Source organism: Hermetia illucens, chromosome 4 (assembly GCF_905115235.1).
Source record: "Hermetia illucens chromosome 4, iHerIll2.2.curated.20191125, whole genome shotgun sequence".
Lineage (NCBI taxonomy): Eukaryota > Metazoa > Arthropoda > Insecta > Diptera > Stratiomyidae > Hermetia > Hermetia illucens.
In genome coordinates, this window is record NC_051852.1 from 52,162,487 (window position 1) to 52,183,325 (window position 20,839).

Here is a 20,839-nt window from a genome sequence, read left to right on the forward strand (position 1 = left end):
CACACTTTCGAAAGCCAAATGTAGTGCATTGGATACTGGCTAGACGTATTTTAATTATAGCGAGGGGTTATTTTTGGAGTGGATGCACCACTGTCAAAAACACTCGCTATTGCATCAACAAACACGGGAGGTCAACGATCATTTGATCGACTCCGCGAATGTGGTTGTCAAAAAGTTGTTCAAAATATGCATGATACGGAATAGCAGTCGTATCGGACGATAATTCGTACATTCTGTTGGGCAGCCTTTTTTCGCCTAGTGCCTACTTGTGCGCTGAATTAAATTACTCAAAATGTGGAAGGTTTATAAAAACCGATTCATGTCGCTGTCGGCGTTCATCAAGGAAGCGCCTCTTCATTACTTCTCTTTGTTTCTTGTCAAGAATATTCCTGGATATATGATGGGCCGCTCGATCTATACACTGCTCTATGCAAATTATGTCTCATAACAAAGGTGATTTTGAGCAACTTGTCCAAAAGCAGTCACGCGTTATGGTCCTGAGTTCCAGCCAACTAGCAAAGACAATGAACGATAAGAGTTGGAATGTAGCTCAGTGAGTTTTTCAGTCGCATTATCAAGGAGTATAATAATCGCATCAAAATAGCTTCGGATATTGATAGATATTCATCAACGAAACGCACTTTTTTGTCTCGTTTTGGGTACTGTCTTTTGTGATCACTGGTGGCAGAGGGATTTGTTATCGTGACTAGATGTCGGATACCAGTCGACTCAGCTGTGAATGAGTACCTGAGTCAAATCAGGGTAATAATCTCGGGCGAGCGCAATGTTGACCACATTGCCTCCTACAGTGTTCTGTAGTTTACCGCTACGGTCTTGAATGAGTTGCTCTAACACACTTCAACGCCCTGATCCAATATGGATTGTTGCGCCAACGATTATTATTATTAAACTTGCACTTTTCTCTTCTACCTTCCAGGAAGGTCAGTAAGATTTGATTGGCAGATCTGGAGTGATTCAAAGCGGCAGAAAATTCGCAAGTTTTGTTGCCTTGAAGCTCGAAAAACCATAAGATCCAATTCAAGTATTTTGCATTGCAAATGGCATAAACAAATCAGCGTTATGCAAAATAAGTTGGGGTTGTCATTTGATTGGCATATCTTGGCATTAAATGGTACAGATTAGATCTTCCAATAGGACCAATATAGAAGACTGTTTAGATTGACAGACTGCATGGATCGGAATAAATGAAAGTCCATTGCAGGCAGGCAGTTTTGGGTAAAGTTTACTATTACACAATTTGATTAATTCAGATACATAATTTTAGAAACGTGCATTTTCTTTCACTGGAGTCAACTTGTAAAAACTTAACTCTCAGTTAGGTGAGTAAATCAAAGGAAATGTGAAGTAAAATGTATCCCGAAAGCACCCAAATATCTTCCAATTTATTAGTGCGGCGATGATCCTGTGGTAAGTCCTCGTACCGTTGTATACACTTTTTCGAAAGCCAACAACGGTAAGCATCAATCTGCGCTACGCGTTTTTGATAACATTTCACAGGACGACAGAACGACAGAACGAGCACCTTTTGCTTTCTCACGAAAATCATGACCACTGAATATTGAAAAATCAAATATCAGAACAAAAACAAGTTCATTCAGGCTGAAAACTTCCAATATAATCCATGGGGTAACCACTCAAATGTTAAAAGTAGCGAAGCAACACATAAATAGTTCGAAAACTATTGTTTATGGCTACCACAAAAGCGAAAGTAAGCTTCCATGTGCAGTTTATATGGAAGAATTTCTTTTCTTTTTGCCAACTGTTTCAAATTTCATGTGTTCGTTAAAATTTTCAACTCTCCGAAATTGGATGTTGAAAGTTTTTACATGGTCATGATTCTAGCAACAAACTTTCTAAATATTATTCCCAATTCAAGGGACATCTTAGGTTTTAATTTCATGTTTAACACGTCAATAACACGCTTCACGTGTTTCAATTTGTTATAAATCCAAAAACACACATCACAAACGACATTCAAAACATTAAAGTCTACAATCGAAGGCACAATGATTGTTAGGAGACTAACCTCGAGGAGAAACTCAGATTGCGGCGTGTTTTCAGTATTGTATTGAAATTTCGTCACGTACTGTGCACCTTGCATTGACTCAACCCTAGAAAGCATTCCATTCAAGTGACTCGCGGCGAGTTGAGGTCCGCAGGTCCAGAAACAAAGATTCGTTGCATTGTGTATTGTGTGTACAAGGCCGGACTACAATTCAAATCGTGAAAATGAAACCCGACTACCGTACAAGGAAGTTTGGCGGCACATTTCAATGTGCACGCTGCCGCATTCAATTCGTTTGATATCTCCACCGGTTTCAGAAACAATGTCAGGGATGAAAATACCAGACAATCGGGGATGCTCTCGTCCTGATATGGTTTTATAGAGAAGACGACGTGACTGATCAGGGCTGCGATACGGAACGAAACACTTCCATTTGCTCTGGTTATGTGTTTAAAAGTTTGAAAGGATGGTCTGGTTTATAGATGCACAAATATCACCAAAGGGCAGAACTGGACGTTCATTTGTGAAATTCGATCAGATATCGATTATATGTATATTGAGATCAGGAAAACTACTTCCAAAATATGTGGAGACTGATCCAAAGAGGATGGATATACTTAATGTATTTATTAAAAAACAATGTACAATTCCACGCGTATTGTACTAAATAGCGCACGCTATGTTTATAAGGAATATATGTATATTGTCTGCCGAAATATTATCAAAAAATGATAAAAATATCTTATCTATGTATGACTGTTCCATTAGAACTCTCCAATTAGGAGCTGAAAAAATAGACTAGCAAAATACTCACTCACGCCCGAACAAAAATTCAAACAGTCCTTCTGCAATCAAAACAGCGATTAATGGAAAGAGAAGAGAAATTTGCAGAAAAGCCTTTTGCTAAAAATCTGACCAACCCAAAAAAGTCCAAGAAGTAAAAGCAACAGCACAGACCCAGGAGATGAGAAAACGAGTTTCGGGTATGGATCATCGGCTGATTGTTCGCTTATTATTATTATAAGGCAATGGAACCGATTATTCGGAGATGCTTTGACGAGTGTGCACCTAAATAAGTTACAAATATGATCCACCTCTTCGGAATAATTTGAGGTACTCTGATAACCACATAAATACGAATGGATATGTAGGCAGCATGAAAAGTGAAGTAAAGTGAAACACTCTGCCTAACATTTTTAATATGAGAAAAATTGTCAGACCATAATTAAAATACATGTTATCCCTTCTTACCATATTCTTTACTACTATTCCACAAACCTAGTATGGTCCTTGACTGGGGAGATAGAACGAATTCACTCTTCCTTGCTCCAGGTTATCACTGAGAGTGAATGATAATGAAGCGCCAGCAAGACAGAGTTGTTTCAGGTCAGTATGGATACGGCAAGTGAACGAACTCTCTTTTAAAACTGAATGTGGGCGCGCAGCTTTTTAGGCGATACTGGTAGGGATGCAGTGATCCCGGTTCTTAATAATAATAATCATTGGCGCAATAATCCATTGTGGATCAGGGCCTTAAAGTGTGTTAGAACACTTCATTCAAGACCGTAACGGTACACTGCAGTACATTTTAGGAGCCAATAGCTGCGTTCTGTATGGCACTCGCGAGCCTCGCGGCGCTTGGTTTTCTTTTCAGCGTTTAACTGTCAAAACGGAATTTTGAGGAGGTAATTATTTAGGAAATACTTCCCGTAATTTTATGTATTGTATGCAATGTGATTTAATGGATTATTCTTTTTTTTCCTCAGTTGATTTGACATTTCGTTTCAGTGTTTTTAAGTCACAACGGCAAGGTGATCAAAAACTGACGTAACGATCGCAGTGTACACGGACTAGACAAGGTAATATCATCCGAACATCATGTCCGCCATACTTGAATTTTGTGACGTCATTTGGGTCGTGATTATCAAGTAGTCCGTTTGGGTTTGAAAATCGTTGCGAATATTTTATTGAGAAGTGCTAAATTTCAATCGTGTTCAAACAATTTTTTGTGAAAAATTGAAAATGTTCAGGAGTGCGATAAATGATGGTGACAGTTATCAAGAGAGGAGAGGAAGCACCTTGAGATTCTTTCATTTTCCGAAGAATGAGACAATTTGCGAATAGTGGGGAAAATGTAGGAAGATCGACTTCTAAAACGCTCGTGTGTATTCAAAACATTTTGTGCAAGACGATACTAAACTCCAAGACATACTTTGGGAAACTTTGGAAAGCAAAAGGCGGTTAAAGGACTATGAGTAAAGTTAGGAGATAAAAAAAAAGTGGTACAAGATGCTGTATCATCTTTTGAGACGGAAGATATTTTTCAATTTGAAGATGAAATTTAAAAAAATAGAAAAAGACTAGACGATTTCACCCAAGTTGGAGGCATAGTTCATCACACGCTACCGCGCCTTCATCTTGTGAGCAGCGTGACTGAAAAGCAGTAGCTAGTATTGTTTCTGCCTATATTTATTCGCCGTGCCTCCCTCTTGGATGAAACCGTCCAGCCATTTTCCTTTCATTGGGTGCGAGGCGGGGAGGGATCTGCGCATAAAAAGTGGCAAGTTGCTATGTACTTAATGCAATCCACCATTAAGTTGATAGGCTTAGCACTCCTCAAATAAATAAATAAGTAAATCCAATTTGAATTTCCGGTAATTGTATTAAAGGAAAGAAGAGATTGACTCGAAAAGACACGAAATTCAAACAAAACAGCAAAGAATTGGAAATATTGGTGCTACAACGGAAAAACGGGCACCTCAAAGCAGAACGTACTATTTCTTCACTTAAGGGTACTTTTACGAAAGGTAAATTCGGAAAACGAGAAATCCAAATAAAAAGATCCGTTGGAGTAGTAATCATCAGAAATGGGCTGCAAAGATAAAACTAAATCCTGAAATCGTGGATTCTATGCTGCAACTACTATCAAAATCAAAGTACGATATTAAGGAATGTCTGTGTGTTTTATCTTTTGACAAGTGGCAGATCAGAAGTACTTTTTAGTATGATAAGACCAACGACTGGTACCTAAATTATTTACTTTCACAACCGGCCTCTAAAAGAAAAAATTATTAACACTGTTCACTAATTTGATGTGTTCATGTTATGTTTATGCTCTTCATTGAACGTGATTGATTCATTGGTTGATTTTATTATCAATGAATTTTGCAAATTTTTCTTTGAATTTCTGAAAGTGAGGTGTTATTCGTAATTTGATGCAACATTCTATTTACTAACAATAAATTTTAGTTATGACCTCATCTTTGGTCGTAGCATTAGCAAATCTGTGATCAACTTGCCAAATTGGAATTTCGAAATGGAATATCTCTTAGACTTTTCTAGCGATTTTCATAGCTATGGATTTTATTCATAAATAGAGATGTCACCTACAAATCTTAATTCATAACTTTCCTTCAACCATTGGAATTATTTTAGAGATACATTATGTTCATTAAATTTCCCTATCCATTATATCGGTCCAAGTGAGGTCATCAGCAATTTGACGTTTCATATTGATATTACCCTGTCTAGTCTGTGTACATTGTATCGCAGTTAGACGCAAACCACAAACGGGACACTTCGCGAGGCTCGTGAGCTCATGTGATGAGTATTGCGCTCGCCCGAGATTAATACCCTGATTTGACTCAGGTACTCATTCACAGCTGAGTCGATTGGTATCCGGCATCCAGTCAAGATAACAAATCCCTCTGCCCCCATTGATATTTGAATCGCGACCTTCTGCTATGACAGCCCAGCGGAATATGCTTGAAACATCGATCTATTGTCACACAACTGGTTTCTAAAACCAAAGCTACTTAAGGTACGGGTAAAGAAACCGACTTCAAAGATAACTTCGGATACTATGCGAGGATTTAATCGATTTTGAGAGCTAGGCCGAAAAAAGGAAGCTGTATTATCTGCCTTATATATTCCGTCTGTATCTTCGCACTGAAAGAGAGAGTTTTGACAATTTCGGCGGCTTGACTGTTGCTACCAGTAGTAAAATTATTTTGGAACGCAGGCAAAACATAGGTTTGAAAAATCGCAATAGCATAAGCGAGAGTTCGTGATCGTTGATAATGACGGTGAGCATAATGCTCTGGAATTGCAGCAATACAGTGATAAAACTGGTTAATTACAGTATAGACTCACCGTGGCGACACGGGACCTTCCACTGTCCTAAATTTGAAACATGTTACTCCAAATAGGAGTGATTTTAATACGTATCCACGATTTATTTGATCGTTAACATTTCTAACCTGTGCTTCTGGCCTCAATTCTGATGGCATCATGAAAGTTTATTTTTGAATTTTGACTTTTTGTTCTGGCGCTGTAGGCTTATTACTTTTACATTATTATAATAGTAACGATTACTAGTCTGCCTTTTTTGGAGGATAAAGATTCAATGGCTGATAAGTTTATCCAAAAATTCACCAATCACGGCGGAAAACCTTCGGGATAAGTCAGTTTCCACAATTCACCGCAATGACAACAAAGATCTATACAGCCTTCTAGAAGTAAACTAAACTCCATTGTTTGGTAAACAATGTCTAATATCTGAAAGACTTTTCTAGGAGCTATTTTTCAATGATGGGCGCAATATTTATTATTTTTATTCGATGTTTACTCAAAGCCAAAGATAATCATTTAGTCCTCTAAAGTCAATGCGAAAAATTTGCAATCCCTCTTACATCATAAAGGGAAAGATTCCAGCAAACATGCTATAGAGTAACTCACTTCAATTCAGCAATGGGAATCATATTCCATAGATGCGTAGATGCAGATATTTTCGCTCTGTAGCGAATCGTTATACCAAACAGCACATTATACCTTCTTTCATAGATTTTTTTGATCGACTTGCGTATGTATGTATTTCATTCCCCAAAAATCTTGGACAAACGATTATGAATTTAAAACAAGTTTGAAACCGGAAGCTGGACATTTCAGATAAGAAAAAATATGTTTTCTGTATAAGAAACACTAGGCAACGATTTTGATATGTTGTTGCATATAGTTTATGTATGAGAGATTCACTCTAATGCAATAATCTATTCTCTAATAGTTTACGAAATTGAGAGACAAAAACATAGCTACAACTGCGTTAATAATAATGGGATTTATACAAAACTTCTCCCTTGACAATTATACACCTTATCAAAGTGAGGGAATTCTGTAGAGGAGATACATTAGGGATCCAGAGCTGAAACCTGAAGATAAGCTAAGTACTACTAAAAATCCTAAACCAAGGTGCGATAACCACGCCGAAGGCAGAATGGTCACAGTGGTTAAGATGTAGCCGTGAACGGTGAACTTTGGGTACCAGTGTCAACTAGCCTTATCTTGGAAAAAAGGGGCTCTGCCGAGATTTATTTACTTTCCCCAAAAATTAAAATTAAATTTCGGCCGTAACGATCCAACCCTGAATCCATTGATTAAGAACCAGAATCTAGACTTAGATTCTCCACTTATTCAATGGTAGATAAATCCAATCGGAACCCCGTCCTTAACGAACGAGCAGAAGTCCCTTCTGCCAACGCTACTAATCCCCGGGACTGCAAAGCCGTTCCCTATGAGACCATCCCACCTGAACACCGCCGCCACCGATAAAACAACGTGAGGAACACGCAAGCCCGCTACTTACAAGATTACTAACCATGGCGAATGTGTAAGAATCGTGGAACCAAGTTGAAGACACGACCTCCAAAGCGGCCTATGCAACCTTCGGGTTCACCAAGACAAGTAACCTAGATACTTGACTTTGGAATGACGATGTTCAAATGAAGGTCCGTGAAAAGAAAATGTCTCTACCACAAGTTCCTCGAAGTTGGCCGATTTGCAAATTTACAAGAATGCCAACCAGGAAGCAAAGAAAGCGATCACTGCCACCCGAGTGGCCCATTACAAAGATATTTACGGTAAACTGGACACTCGCAATGGGGATCTGTACCGACTTGTCAAAAGCTTCTGTTGCGTTAATGACAAGAATGTTACTCTGCTTACCAACCGGCCAGCTGGGGCGGGTAGATGACGAAAATATTTCGAGCAGATTTCCATGGAAGATTCCACAGCGTCACTGAAGTCGCGGAAGCAATAAAACGAATGAAATCGGGGAAAGCAACGGACCTGACAACATTGCATCTGAGCTCTGGAGAAAGTGGCGGTCGGAATATCAAAGACGATGCCCGGCCGAAATAACGGGGGCTCGATACGCTGGATGGGGATTTAAAACCTCGCGACTGCATCCAGATCAGACCTCTGATAGAACAAAATTGCGCAACCGATTACGCTTGTGGACTGGACAAAGGCTAAAGAAAAAGATAAAGAAGAACGAGTAGAATCAGCATGTAACTCGTTTCATATGTATAAATCTGCGGGCCCGAAAGACAGCATTGCTGTTATAGTAAACGTTAATTCCTTTATGTAGGACATCCACCCAGTGGGACTATGCTTCAATTTAATTACCATTACACTTAATGCTGAGCAAGTGATAAGCTCACAGCAGCCAGACGAATACAGATTTACACGAAGAGTGGTGATCGAACCTAGCGCAACGAAATTGAGTGACTGTGCTTTAATCCCTACCGTCGCGTTTATATTCCAAGCACTTGCGTGATGTATTTCCAAACTATGGAAAACCCACTAAATAGATCAGTATACAGTATGAGTATATATAATATTATTGAAAGGGCTGAAAAGTCTAGTTGATCGATTGATAAGAGATACATACATTCTCAGGTGGCTGCTTCACTGTACCAGAAAGGCAGATCCACAAAAACAGCACTATAAGCTCACGACAGAAATGGTGAAGGCGAAATCCGAAAAGGAAAATACGCGCTAGGTGCACTCATGGACATCGAAGGTACCTTCCCTCATTCGCGGTGATTTGTGAGGCGGCAAAACCGAAATCTGATTTCCGATAGAATGGGCATATTGGAACGACAGGTTGAGTATTTTGATGAACTGCTCAATAAGTAGAACATCGGCGAATTGTAGGTCCCATCAGCTGAAGAGGACGGACAAATACTGGTACCACCAAATATAGAAGAAATAGTCCGTGCAATCCAACGAGTTAAAAATCATAAGTCGCCAGGAGTCGATGGAATTATAGCCGAATTGGTTAAATATGGAGGCGACCAATTACACCAAGTGGTTCACCAATTTATGCTCAAGGTGTGGGACAGCGAATCGATGCCTGATGACTGGCAACGAGTGGACAGAAGTTCCATAAATAAAAACGGAGGTATCATGCAGTGCAGCATTATCGAGGTATCACGTGGCTGAGGATCATCTATAAAATATTCTCCGCTATCTTGCTAGGTCGGATAGCGCCATACGCTCAAAACACCATTGGCCCACACCAAAGAGGCTTCACTCCAGACAAATCAGCAACAAACCAGATTTTCTCTCTGCGGCAAGCGATGGAAAACCTGTTAGAATATAGACATCAGTTACATCAACTTTAAAGCCACCTTTGATAGCATAGCCAGGGTGAAAATGTACACGGCCATGAGAGAATTCGGTATCCCGACTAAATTGATAAGACTGACTAGGCTAACCCTGACCAATGTCAGAGGCCAGATAAAAGCAGCAGGATCAACATTAATAACGGTCTAGGACAGGGGGATGTCCCACCATGCGTTCTCTCTAACTTGGCCCTGGAGAAAGTGATCTGTGATGCTGAGGTAAATGCAAGATGCTTCATCCTCTTTAAGTCCATCCAACTACTGGCCTATGCTAACGATATCGACATCATGGGAAGAACGACCCGAGACGTACAAACTGCCTACATCCAGATCGAGCAGGCAGCGCGAGATCTTGGGCTGCACATCAATGAAAACAAGACAAAATATATGATGGCAACGTCAGCACGAAAAACCAACCAACCAACAACATCGAATCACACTTCTCAAACGGGAAGAATATAGGAGACTACAGCTTTGAGACCGTTGATAATTTCTCCTATTTAGGGCCGAAAATCACAACCGATAACAGCTATGACGATGAAATCCACGCACAATTGTTAGCAGCCAAAAGAGCCTATTTCAGCTTACAAAAACAAACTAAAATTTTTAGTTTTAAAAGTAAACATATATTTCAGAGCAATTTACCCCCTTCATCAGTACACATTAGAGTAGCTTTGTAGTGATGAAGGGGGTAAGTTGCTCCCGAAATATACATTTACATTTAAAACTAAAAATTGTGTTTTGGGGGGAGCTACCTCTGGTCTATCAATTTTAGGCTAGAATACAAGGAGCAGATAAAAATATAATCTCTATGAGCGATACCATGACCGTCTGGTTGTGGATCAAATCGGGTTCAATAGGTTGCCGGCGAGTCCCTTAATCCGTATGGTATCCAACCCACAAAGTCTATAAGGACAATATCATACAGAAAGAGAAAACCAAGCAGACCTTGCCTGAGATGGAAATGATGGCATAGGCCAGGATGCCAGACAGCTTTTAGGGATACCGAATTGGTGGACCTCGGCGCAAAACCGGGATGTCTGCAGTTTCTCATTAAGGCAAACCTAGACCGGATACTGGTGGGTGCGTCATTGATGATGAATGAGTACTACGTCGATCGTGGAACTCGAAGCTATCTAAAATCTACCCCCACTGTCCAGAATACTAGGCTACTACCGTCGAAGTCTTCCGAGGCTCTGCTTCTCTCCACATCAAACACACACTTCCTATTCAGTTGAAGATGAAACGAAAACAATTAACGACACATCTAAACTTGATACTATTGGTGTGTTTAAAGGCGACCAATCATACGACCTGGCATCCAATCTCTTGGGAAACATCAGATAAATTCGGATGCTTGCCGATCGTATAGTCTCTAGATTTGTTTTTGAAAAGCCATACCATAATCACGTAAAAGGAAGAAAGGTTGACAAATATCCACGAGTCTTTTCGGATTACAAACTTATTAATCTTCACCGATGAGTCAATCATGAAAGACGGGATGTTTTCAAAAAGCCTGAGTATGGAACTGGTCCGACCTTTCGAAAAAGTGACGACTATGTCGGATAGACAGACTCACCAAAGTCTGGACATACAATGACAGTCAGCATTTGGCATCTGTTCTGGAAGATAAAATTGCAAAAATTCACACAGTAGAAAGGGAAAATCTGAATTCTTGTCGGCGAAAATCTTCTCCTGAGACCTCGGACGAAGATACTGAGTGTTAGGTGTAGTATAATGAGCCTGAGTGCTTGGGTTGGGCCTCTCCCCACCAAACTAAACTACTTCACCGAATTTAATCACTTATTTCAAAGGAGAAAATAATATGGCCTCCAGAAGGACAACAAATTATAAAATTTAGTCAATGCTTATATATATAGTTGGAGGACCAAATTTTAAAAAATGTTAAGTGGAGAGTGTTTTGTGGGGCACCAAGGGAAAGGCTGCACTTCCTGCCGAGAATTAAAACTTTTTCAGTATTATGATCTGTGTTACGGTTCCTACATCTTTAATTTCATTCCCTAAATTTTATGTAGACTTCCCAGTCAATCTGCTTCGAAAATAACTAATTAGTATTAGTTCATTATCAAATACAGAAGTCTTGGAATATTAACTCCTTCTGAGAAAAAAAATATTTACACTCCATTTTCATGATGAGCCCGCTTTAAAGTCAAAATAAAATTACGCAATTCGCAAAGGATTTGAAAGATCCCCCGCTTCGACAAAATATCCAGCGAGTTGGCTGGGGCCGGCAGCCAGTCTAAATCAATTTTCATTTTATGCAAATCACGGAAAACTTGCACTAGTAGTGGTAGAAATGCAACATTCAAGCTAGCATATTGATAACGACTTAAACCATATTCAAATAACAGTTACTTGCCTCGGTCCCACTTTTCAACATTTCGAAAGACTACCTAGAAATAGAACCGCAAACTACTTTTTATATTATTCAGAAAGAAATACCCATGCACATGACTAAACCTCAGTTTCCAGGCAACAAAACAGTGATAAAAGGCGACAAGAAAAAGTCACGGCTAAATCGCTGATAAGGGTTTGACTAATGTGCTCGGATAAGTCACACTTTGTGTGTGAGGAAAAGAGATGGAGAGCATTCAGAAAAAGGATACGGAGGAACTTCTCCTTGTTTACTCTCGGCATCCTTCAAAACATATTGAATCCGAAATTCCTATTAGAAAACCGGCGAACGAGTTCCAATTGGCTCTGAAACTTCCGACGTGTACTATAAAGGTCGACAGGGAACGCAGCGTACAGCGACGCGCCACCTAAAATTCCACTGCTCCGGCTCGGCAAGTGTGCGTGCGCGTGCAATCTCGAAATGTCAACGTCGTCCTTCCCCGCGCAATTCACTTGTTGTGTTTTTCTCATTTGCTCCGGCAAAGGGCGACGTGGACATCGACCGCACCAGCCCCAACTCCAGCCCGCGGCAGATCGCGCTCATCCGGAAATACCAAGGACAAGCGCATAGAGCGCCCGCCACGCAAATCTCACTTACCTTTGGCCGCCGACACCAGCTCCCGCACTTCCTTGATTATCCTCTTGATCTGTTGGCTCGTGTGGTCCAGCTCCTTCTCGTGACGGTTCAGATTTTCGCGGAATTCCGGGCTGTCGACGATGCACTCCTCGAACTCCAGCGGCTGTAAACCTTTTCGACTGTTCACCATTTTGTTCTTCATATGAAAGACTGCTGGACGGCGATGGCAGCGTAGGACTCGAGCTCCGCTTATGGCGGTTTGCGGGGGCAGTTACCCTGCTTGTTCGTTTCGCGTTCCCGGGATGCGCGACCAGCGGCCGATTTCGGTAGCGAGGGCAGCGAGCGTTCACTTCGCGGTGGACGGCGCACTCACTCGATTTGTTTGGCACTAACTCCAACTGTACGAAAACGGGCCGCGGTAAAAACAAACCACGGCAAAAATCATTCCCACGCACACCAGCGCACCGCGACTGGACTTTTCCACTCTCTCACTCGACGCTTCGCTCTCGCGGACTCTCCGTCCATGGGATCTAACGCGCAGTACCGTATCCGTTGCAACAACTTTCTTTCATCCTCTCAAATCTCCATGGCTACGCGCACTCACACTAGCAATCCAGCGGCGACCTTCCCTCGTATCCACTCACGCACACAACTGCTCACTGTATTCGCGCAACCAGCTGAAATCTCAGCTCAGGAATTTCTGGTAATTGCACCGTCCCGTCGTCTGGCCTGCGATTCCGCTTCACGATTTCACGAACGCGTCCGCGGGGCCCGTGCATCCATTTCACCATGAACTCTCCACAATCCGGCTCGCCGGGAGCACAATTTCCATCGTTTTACACAGCTGGCAACTAGGCGGCTCTGCCTTTTCCGGAATATGGAACTAAACGAACGCAAGTTTGAAGCAAGTGCAACGCAGAATAACAACAAAACCGCATACAACACAAAGTAGAAGCGTACACCCCTCACACGACTAGTTACGACGGCGGCTGAACGTGACTGGGGAACGCTAACTTTGGATGCTGAATTTTACCCAGCGGAGCCGACAACCGACTGGAATGCCGGAAAACACTGGAGTGGAGGTCGCTCCAACGAAGGGGAACATGAGGTTTGTGGTTAAAGAGGAATGGGTGTGGACCTATAATGTATAAGATAAGGAAAATTGTATCATAGATGGCGCAAAATTGAATCAAATTTGATTATTGGATCTGGTTCATGGCATCGGTTGAGAATTATATTGTACTAAAGGATTGTTGGAAATTATATCGTATAAATAAACCCTTAAATTTCTGATAAAGATAAGGATATATTAGGACTTCCTTTTCCTTTTGGAAATAGCGAAGAAAATAAAATCGAGCCTGTTAGCTTATTTTGAGAAAGATGTTGTAAAATGTCTTTAAGAAAAGCAAGGAAAATATGAAAGTTTTATTCTTTTTCATTATAACGATTTTTGCATAATAAAATATGTACTATTTCACTATTTTTATTCAAAATAGGGCTCTTAACAATTATACGTGAAAAATGACATCATTTAAATGTCCACCATAGGCACGTCTACATGCTGTCATACGAGTTTTAGAATTTTCAAGGACCCACTCACAAATTATCTCTATCCGAATGTTGTATTTCAGCTTTGGAATCCTGGCTTATTAAAAAAAAACACAAAAAGTAGTCTAGTGGAGTTAGATCGCGTGATCTAGCTGACCAGTTTATGCCACCATGACGCGAAATTAGTCGAATGGGAAATTTAGATCGCAATAAGGTAACGTTTTCCCGTGCTGTGTGACTTGTGGCTCCATCCTGTTGGAAATAAAGATCGTCTACGTCAATTTCTTTAAGTTCAGACCACAAAAATGTTGAATCAGCTGTCTACAGCGATGTCCATTGACGGTAACAGTTCTTTCATTTCCATCTTCGAAGGAAAACGGTCCAATTATTCCACCAACCCAAAAACCATACGAAATAGTGCATTTTTAAGGTTTCGTAGAAACAATCGATAAAATCGATTTACTGTCTGCCTGTCTGTCTGTCACTAAAACCACCTCCTTCTCATTCCATTTTCCCCATGCAACTCCCATAAAGTATTGCGTCGCGGAGCTGGATGAGCTTTTAACTGCGGCTCACTATGATTCTCCCTTCCTTGTTTTCGTCGTAGTTCTTCCTGCCTAAGCTGTTGGTGAATTGCTCGCAGTTCCTATAAAACCTGGTTCCAGGCATCCGTTGACTCAAACATGAACTCAACAATGTTTTCGGGTGTTAAGCGCCAGTCTGCGACCGCTTCCATTCTTGTTCGGTGCGCGATGAACCTGGTGCAATCAAATATGATATGCTCCGCATTCTCAGCCAGGTTACCACATCTTGAGCAGGATGTTGACTCGTCGTGACCAAATCGATGTAAATAAGCACGATAACCTCCATGTCCACTTAAGAATTGTGTTAACTCGTAGCTTAATTCCCCATGGCTTCGTTCAAACCATCTCCGAATATCCGGAATGATGCAGTATGTCCAACGACCAGTTTGTCACTCGTCCCATCGCTTTTGCCACCCTTGGATAGATTCCCACCGTGCCAGCTGCCGTCGAAATGCCCTAGACTCTTCAGCTGCATACGTTTTGTCGAAGAGTCACCGGCTTTCATTCGCCAAGATGTCTAGGGGGAGCATCCCTGCTAGTACATCTGCTGCTTCTTCTGATGTTGTCCGATACGTACTGAATACTCAGAGTGCACTTAGCCGATACGCCATTCCCAATTTTTGGCAGTTCACTATGTTATTCAGAACAGTTGCCCAAACTGGAGCTACGTAGAGTAGTACGGAGCTGACTGCCCTAGCAAGCAGAAGACGTCCACTTTGTCTTGGCCCACTAATGTTCAGTAGTATTCTCCAGATCGTTGCAGCGATGGAAGACGCTTTAGTTGCGGCGTACTCAATGTGTCTTTTGAAGCTGAGTCTTCTGTCAATAATTACTCAGAAGTATTTGAGCAATGGTTGGGAGTAAATTGTTTTTTCGTAATGAGAATTGCTTCTGTTTTATGTTCAGCAAATGAAAAGCCAGATCAGATTTTCTCTCTGTGGCAAGCGATGGAAAAACTGTTCGAATGTGGACAACAATTGCACCATCTGTTCATCGACTTTAAAGTCGCCTATGATAGTCAGGGTAAAACTGTACACGGCCATGAGAGAATTCCGTGTCCCGACGATGATAAGAATGACTAGGCTGACCATGACCAATGTGCGAGGCTAGATAAAAGCAGCAGGATCACTCTCAAGACCATTCGACTTCAACAACGGTCTACGACAAGGGGATGCGCTATCATGCGTCCTCTTTAACCTGGCCCTCGAGAAAGTGATCCGTGATGCTGAGGTAAATGCAAGAGGTACGATCCTCTTTAAATCCACCCAACTACTGGCCTATGCTAACGATATCGACATCATGGGAAGAACCACCCGAGACGTACAAACTGCCTTCATCCAGATCGAGCAGGCGGCGCGAGATCTTGGGCTGCACATCAATGAAGGCAAGACAAAATATATGGTGGCAACGTCAGCACCGAAGACGAATCAACCAACAACATCAAACCGCACTGGTCAAACACGAAGAAGAATAAGGATAGGAGAATACAACTTTGAGACCGTTGACAATTTCTCCTATCTAAGGTCGAAAATCATAATCGATAGCAACTATAATGATGAAATCCACGCAAAGTTTTTGGCTGCCAACAGAGCCTATTTTAGCTTACAAAAACTGTTTCGCTCAAAACGTCTCACCATAGGGTCAAAGCTCTTACTGCACAAGACTATGATCTTACCAGTCCTCATGTATTCCTCGGAAACTTGGGTTCTTAGCAAGAAAAATTGCGAACTCTTGGCCGCGTTTGAAAGAAAAATCCTCCGATGAGGCCCCCTACATGAGGATGGACGATTCCGTAGCCTACACAATGACGAAATCTATGAGCGATACCATGACCGTCCGGTTGTGGATAAAATCCGGCTCAATAGGTTACGGTGGGCGGGTCACTTAATCCGTATGGATGAGGATGATCCCACCCGGAAACTCTATAAGGGCAATATCTATGGTAGAAAAAGAAGACGAGGCAGACCCTGCCTAAGATGGAGCGATGGCGTAGGTCAGGACGCCAGACAGCTTTTAGGGTCGTCTTGGTGCTTTGCAACCACTGTTATTCCGATATCATCGGCGAAGCCAATAGTTGTCACGTTGTCCGGTAGGCATAGCTAGGTGTAGCGTCAACACTCCATCATACATAATTAGCCACAGCAAGGGACCCAGGACAGAACCCTGTGGCACCCCGCAAGTTGTCGGGGATATTTTTAGCCCATCGTCCGAATCGCAGTAAAGTCTTCTCCCAAGGCTATTGGTCTATATGAGGAGGGGTACCCCAACGGTTTACCTACCTTCGGAATGAGTATTACCTTTTGTATCTTCCATTGCTCGGGGAGTCTTTTTTCAGTCAATCTTTTCGCTGCGTCTAGAACCTCCTCATTTACCACTACCGCAACTTCTTCGGGATTTAAATGTGCTGCAGGAAGACTTGTACAGTTCACATATACTGGAAATAGAGTGTTCATCATATTCTGCAACAACTCTGGATAAGTAATCGGTGGGAAGCGCTCGCCTTTTAATGATGGCATCACCGACCTATATGCGCTACCCCATGGGTCAGAGTCAGTTTCAGTACACATCCGCGTGTCTGTCAGCCTGTCCGTCACACGCATTTTTCTCGGAGACGGCTGTAGCGATTGACACCAAATTAGGTAGAAAGGTGGGAAATGTGGACGCTCACGCATATAGTGAATTACATGCTTCTACGTTGAATTTAAGGGGGGGGGGGGTCCCCATACATGCAAAAGGGGGTGTACATTTTTTTTCATCAAATATAGTCATGTGGGGTATCAAATTAAAGGTTTCGGTTAGTACTTTTCAAAGCCGGTCTTGGTTTTGACATTTGTTGGAAAGGTAGGGAGTGCGGGGGGTTGAAGGTGATCATTTTTTAACAGACCCATTCCCAGAAACTATAATACTTAATCGAAAAATCTGAAAAAAGTCAAGAGGTTGCCACTGTATGGTGCCTAGGTCCCAAAATACCCTCCATACCGATACCTGCTCAACTAAAGTTAATAATAGTACGTTACTATAATTTTTAGTAATTGGCGGGAAGAACCCCCTTAAGTTCCTCCTAGAATCACGAAATCTGCAGCAATGTAGGCTAGTGAAAATCGCACCATTACTAACAAAGTTATAATAGTTAAAAACTGTCGCTTCTGTGCAAATTCCAGACTTTGAATGTCAATGTCACTTGAGAGTGGATATTCGCGCATAATATATGCATATGTTACGTGGTACATACTAATGGGGCAAATGCACACCCAAATTTCTTTATAAAAGAAATACTTAAAACCAACTTGTTGTGGGTGTCTTTGATTATTCTGAAATTACTCGAGGATTTTCTTCTCCCCAGATGCGGCACTTTTGTTTATCGACAAATTCATTCAGTGTGAAATGAACTTCATGTTTAAGGTACCAATTCATGAAATTTCCACGATCTGATAATGATCTGTTTGTTTCAATTCTTGTGTTAAGCGAGTTTTGTAAGGATGCAAATGCAAATCAGGATTAACATAAATACTCGCAAATGCTCGATTCATGAATGCCTAATTGTTGACAACTTTTAGATATTGATGTTGGAGGCTGTTCAGCAACACTATGCGCTACAGCAGTAATATTCTCAACAGAATATCCAGTTTTTGATCTGCCAGTGCTTCCCCTATTCGCGACAGAACCAGTTTCTTTAAATTGTTTCATCAACTTTTGAACAGTCAACTCATTTAAACGATTATTTGCACCAACAAATTTTCCGGCATGTTGTTCTTAAAGATCGACCGTGTTCATAATAAGCTTCTCAATAATTTTAACGCATTGTTCTATTGTGTAAATATCCATGGTTAAAATTGTACATCTGTCTACTTGAAATGTCAAAGCTGACATACAAAAAAAGGTAGCGTCTGGGAATTATTCCCTATTGACATTTAGGCGTCACTTTTGAAAGACCCTCTAGTATAAACCGCTATAAAATTCCACAGCCACTCTATCGAATGGGACTCGAACCGTGTAGAATCAAATTTAAGAAGGCGAAACGAGTCCACTATCTATAACCTACATTATCTGCTTTATCCAAGAATTCTTGTAAAAGAGACGCGTAAAAGGACTGGACTCTGCAGTGCCAGAATTGTCAAGAATTTGGTCACACAAAAGCATACTGCAACCTACACAGTGTTGGTGTCAATTGTGGAAATCTGCACGCAACAGCTAATTGGGACAAAAATAAGGAGGATGCAATGTTGAAAATTGTAGTAATTGTGGTGGACCACGCTCGGTTAACTACAGGTTGCCCTTTCTATGCTGAAATTAAGCAAAAATCGCAACCGAAACAACGATTCAACGCGGCGAAACAAATACTACTCCCGCAAGCACATCTGCAATTGAAGACTCTAAAAACATACCACAGCAAGGCGTGAGCTATGCTAGCGTTTTGAAATCTGCACCTCAAGGGAGGGGCTTCTCCTTACACTGACTGAAACGATGAATCAGTTTATGGTCTCGCTGCGAAACATGATGCAAGAAATGATGCGTAATCACAACCAGATCTTACATGTCCTTGTCAGAAGCAAATGATCCAGCTCAAAATAGGTCGCTAGGATGCAAATGGCGTTAGCCAGTATAAACTGTAAATACGACACTTCCTTTTGGACAAAGAAATCGACATAATACTCATATCCGAAACGCATCTTATTCACATAAACAATTTTCAAATTAATGGGCATTGTGTCTACAACATTAAGCATCCGGAAGGGAAGGCCCATGCCGGTACGGGAATACTTATTAGATCTCTCATTAAGTATTATCTTCCAAGAGATTACTGCAAAGACTACCTCCAAGTAATTTCAATCCGATTACTGGAGTGAACCAGCGAGATAACCACCACCGTGATTTATTGTCCTCCAAAGTTTAAACTGACATCTCAGACATTCGTAGAATCTTTTAACACACTGGGGAACAGATTTATTGCCGTTAGGGATTTTAATGATATGCAATCTCATTGGGATCCAGACTGATCAATCCCAAAGGAAGAAAGTTGTGTAACTTGCTTTGGCCAGCAGATCAACGAAAAGTCCTAGATCTGATTGACTTTGTTGTTACTAAAAATGTGAGACAGTTGATAATGAGCGAGCCGTGCTATGAGTTGTTTTTAGGTCACTCATCATTATAACATTTGCTGAAGTACCTCCTACAACAAGCGATACAAGTAGGAATTTAACGACTAAATTAACGAATTCCTTGAATTTCTGTAAGTATACAGGGTGCAGCAGCATAACTTCCTTTTTTAAAATGCGTGCCACTCAGTTAGTTGATATCATAACGGGGCGCTAGTGGTCTCGTTCAAGAGGGGATACTGTAAAGTTTTGTCCCGACACGGTTCAGTCGCCATCATGCGTTGGAATAGTGAGGGGCGTGCCTTTGCCGTTGAGGTTCACTTTTCAAGCGAATGTTCGGTTATTGCAACACAGCGTGCATTTCGGAATCGCTTTAATTTAGCCCCGTTGGCTCCCGTCCCAGACTGCAAATCAATTGTTACATGGGTCACTACATTCAGACAAACTGCAAGTGCGACAAAAGGAAGAACTGGAGTCCCTCGGCCCATTAGATCACCTGAGAACATTGAAGCAGTGAGAGCGTCAATGTTGCGATCGCCACGGCGTTCTGCGCGCAAACACGCATCTGCCCTTGGACTATCCGATCGTTCTGTGAGAAGAATTCTTCGTGATGATCTTCATTCTCATCCCCATAAAATGGCGATAGTGCAGGAACTTTCAGAACGTGACTTCAATTCTCGGATGAACGCGTGTGAGCTTCTTCTTGATGTCGTTCCCGAGGGTGCTATTGTTTTTTTAGCGATGGAGCCCATTTTCATTTGTGTGGGTCGGTTAACAAACAAAACATGCGCTACTGGGCTGGCACCAACCCTCGAAAATTGCATCAAAAGCCCTTGCATTCACCCAAAGTCACAGTGTGGTGTGCAATTTCCTCAGCTGGAATTATTGGTCCCTGGTTTTTTGAGGAAAATGAGGTTACAGTGACAGTGAATTTGGACCGGTATGTAAACATGCTACAGAATTTTTTTTTCCCACGGCTAGAAAATTTGGACTTGGGGGACACTCGGTTCCAACAAGACGGTGTAACAGCACACACTTCAAGAGCATCGATGGCTGTTTTGAGGGAATACTTTCCAGAGCGCCTTATCTCAATTAGAGGTGATTTGGAATGGCCGGCACGCTCTCCCGAT

At 41.6% G+C, this 20,839-nt stretch overlaps 2 protein-coding genes across 2 annotated transcripts in view; both read right to left on the reverse strand.

Moving 5' to 3' along the window:
- Positions 1 to 12,162, reverse strand: part of LOC119656284 — a 52,379-nt gene extending 40,217 nt beyond the window's left edge. The window contains exons 1-2 of the mRNA XM_038062713.1: positions 11,971 to 12,162; positions 11,870 to 11,903 (exon numbers count right to left, since the gene is read on the reverse strand). Of these exons, the coding sequence (XP_037918641.1) occupies positions 11,870 to 11,903; positions 11,971 to 12,147 (211 nt within the window). The 5' untranslated portion in view covers positions 12,148 to 12,162. The remainder of the gene's footprint in view (positions 1 to 11,869; positions 11,904 to 11,970) is intronic.
- LOC119656283 (rho GTPase-activating protein 26) overlaps positions 1 to 13,492 on the reverse strand; it is a 120,933-nt gene extending 107,441 nt beyond the window's left edge. The window contains exon 1 of the mRNA XM_038062711.1: positions 12,503 to 13,492. Coding sequence (XP_037918639.1) covers positions 12,503 to 12,683 — 181 coding nt within the window. The 5' untranslated portion in view covers positions 12,684 to 13,492. The remainder of the gene's footprint in view (positions 1 to 12,502) is intronic.
- Positions 13,493 to 20,839: the final 7,347 nt, after the last annotated feature.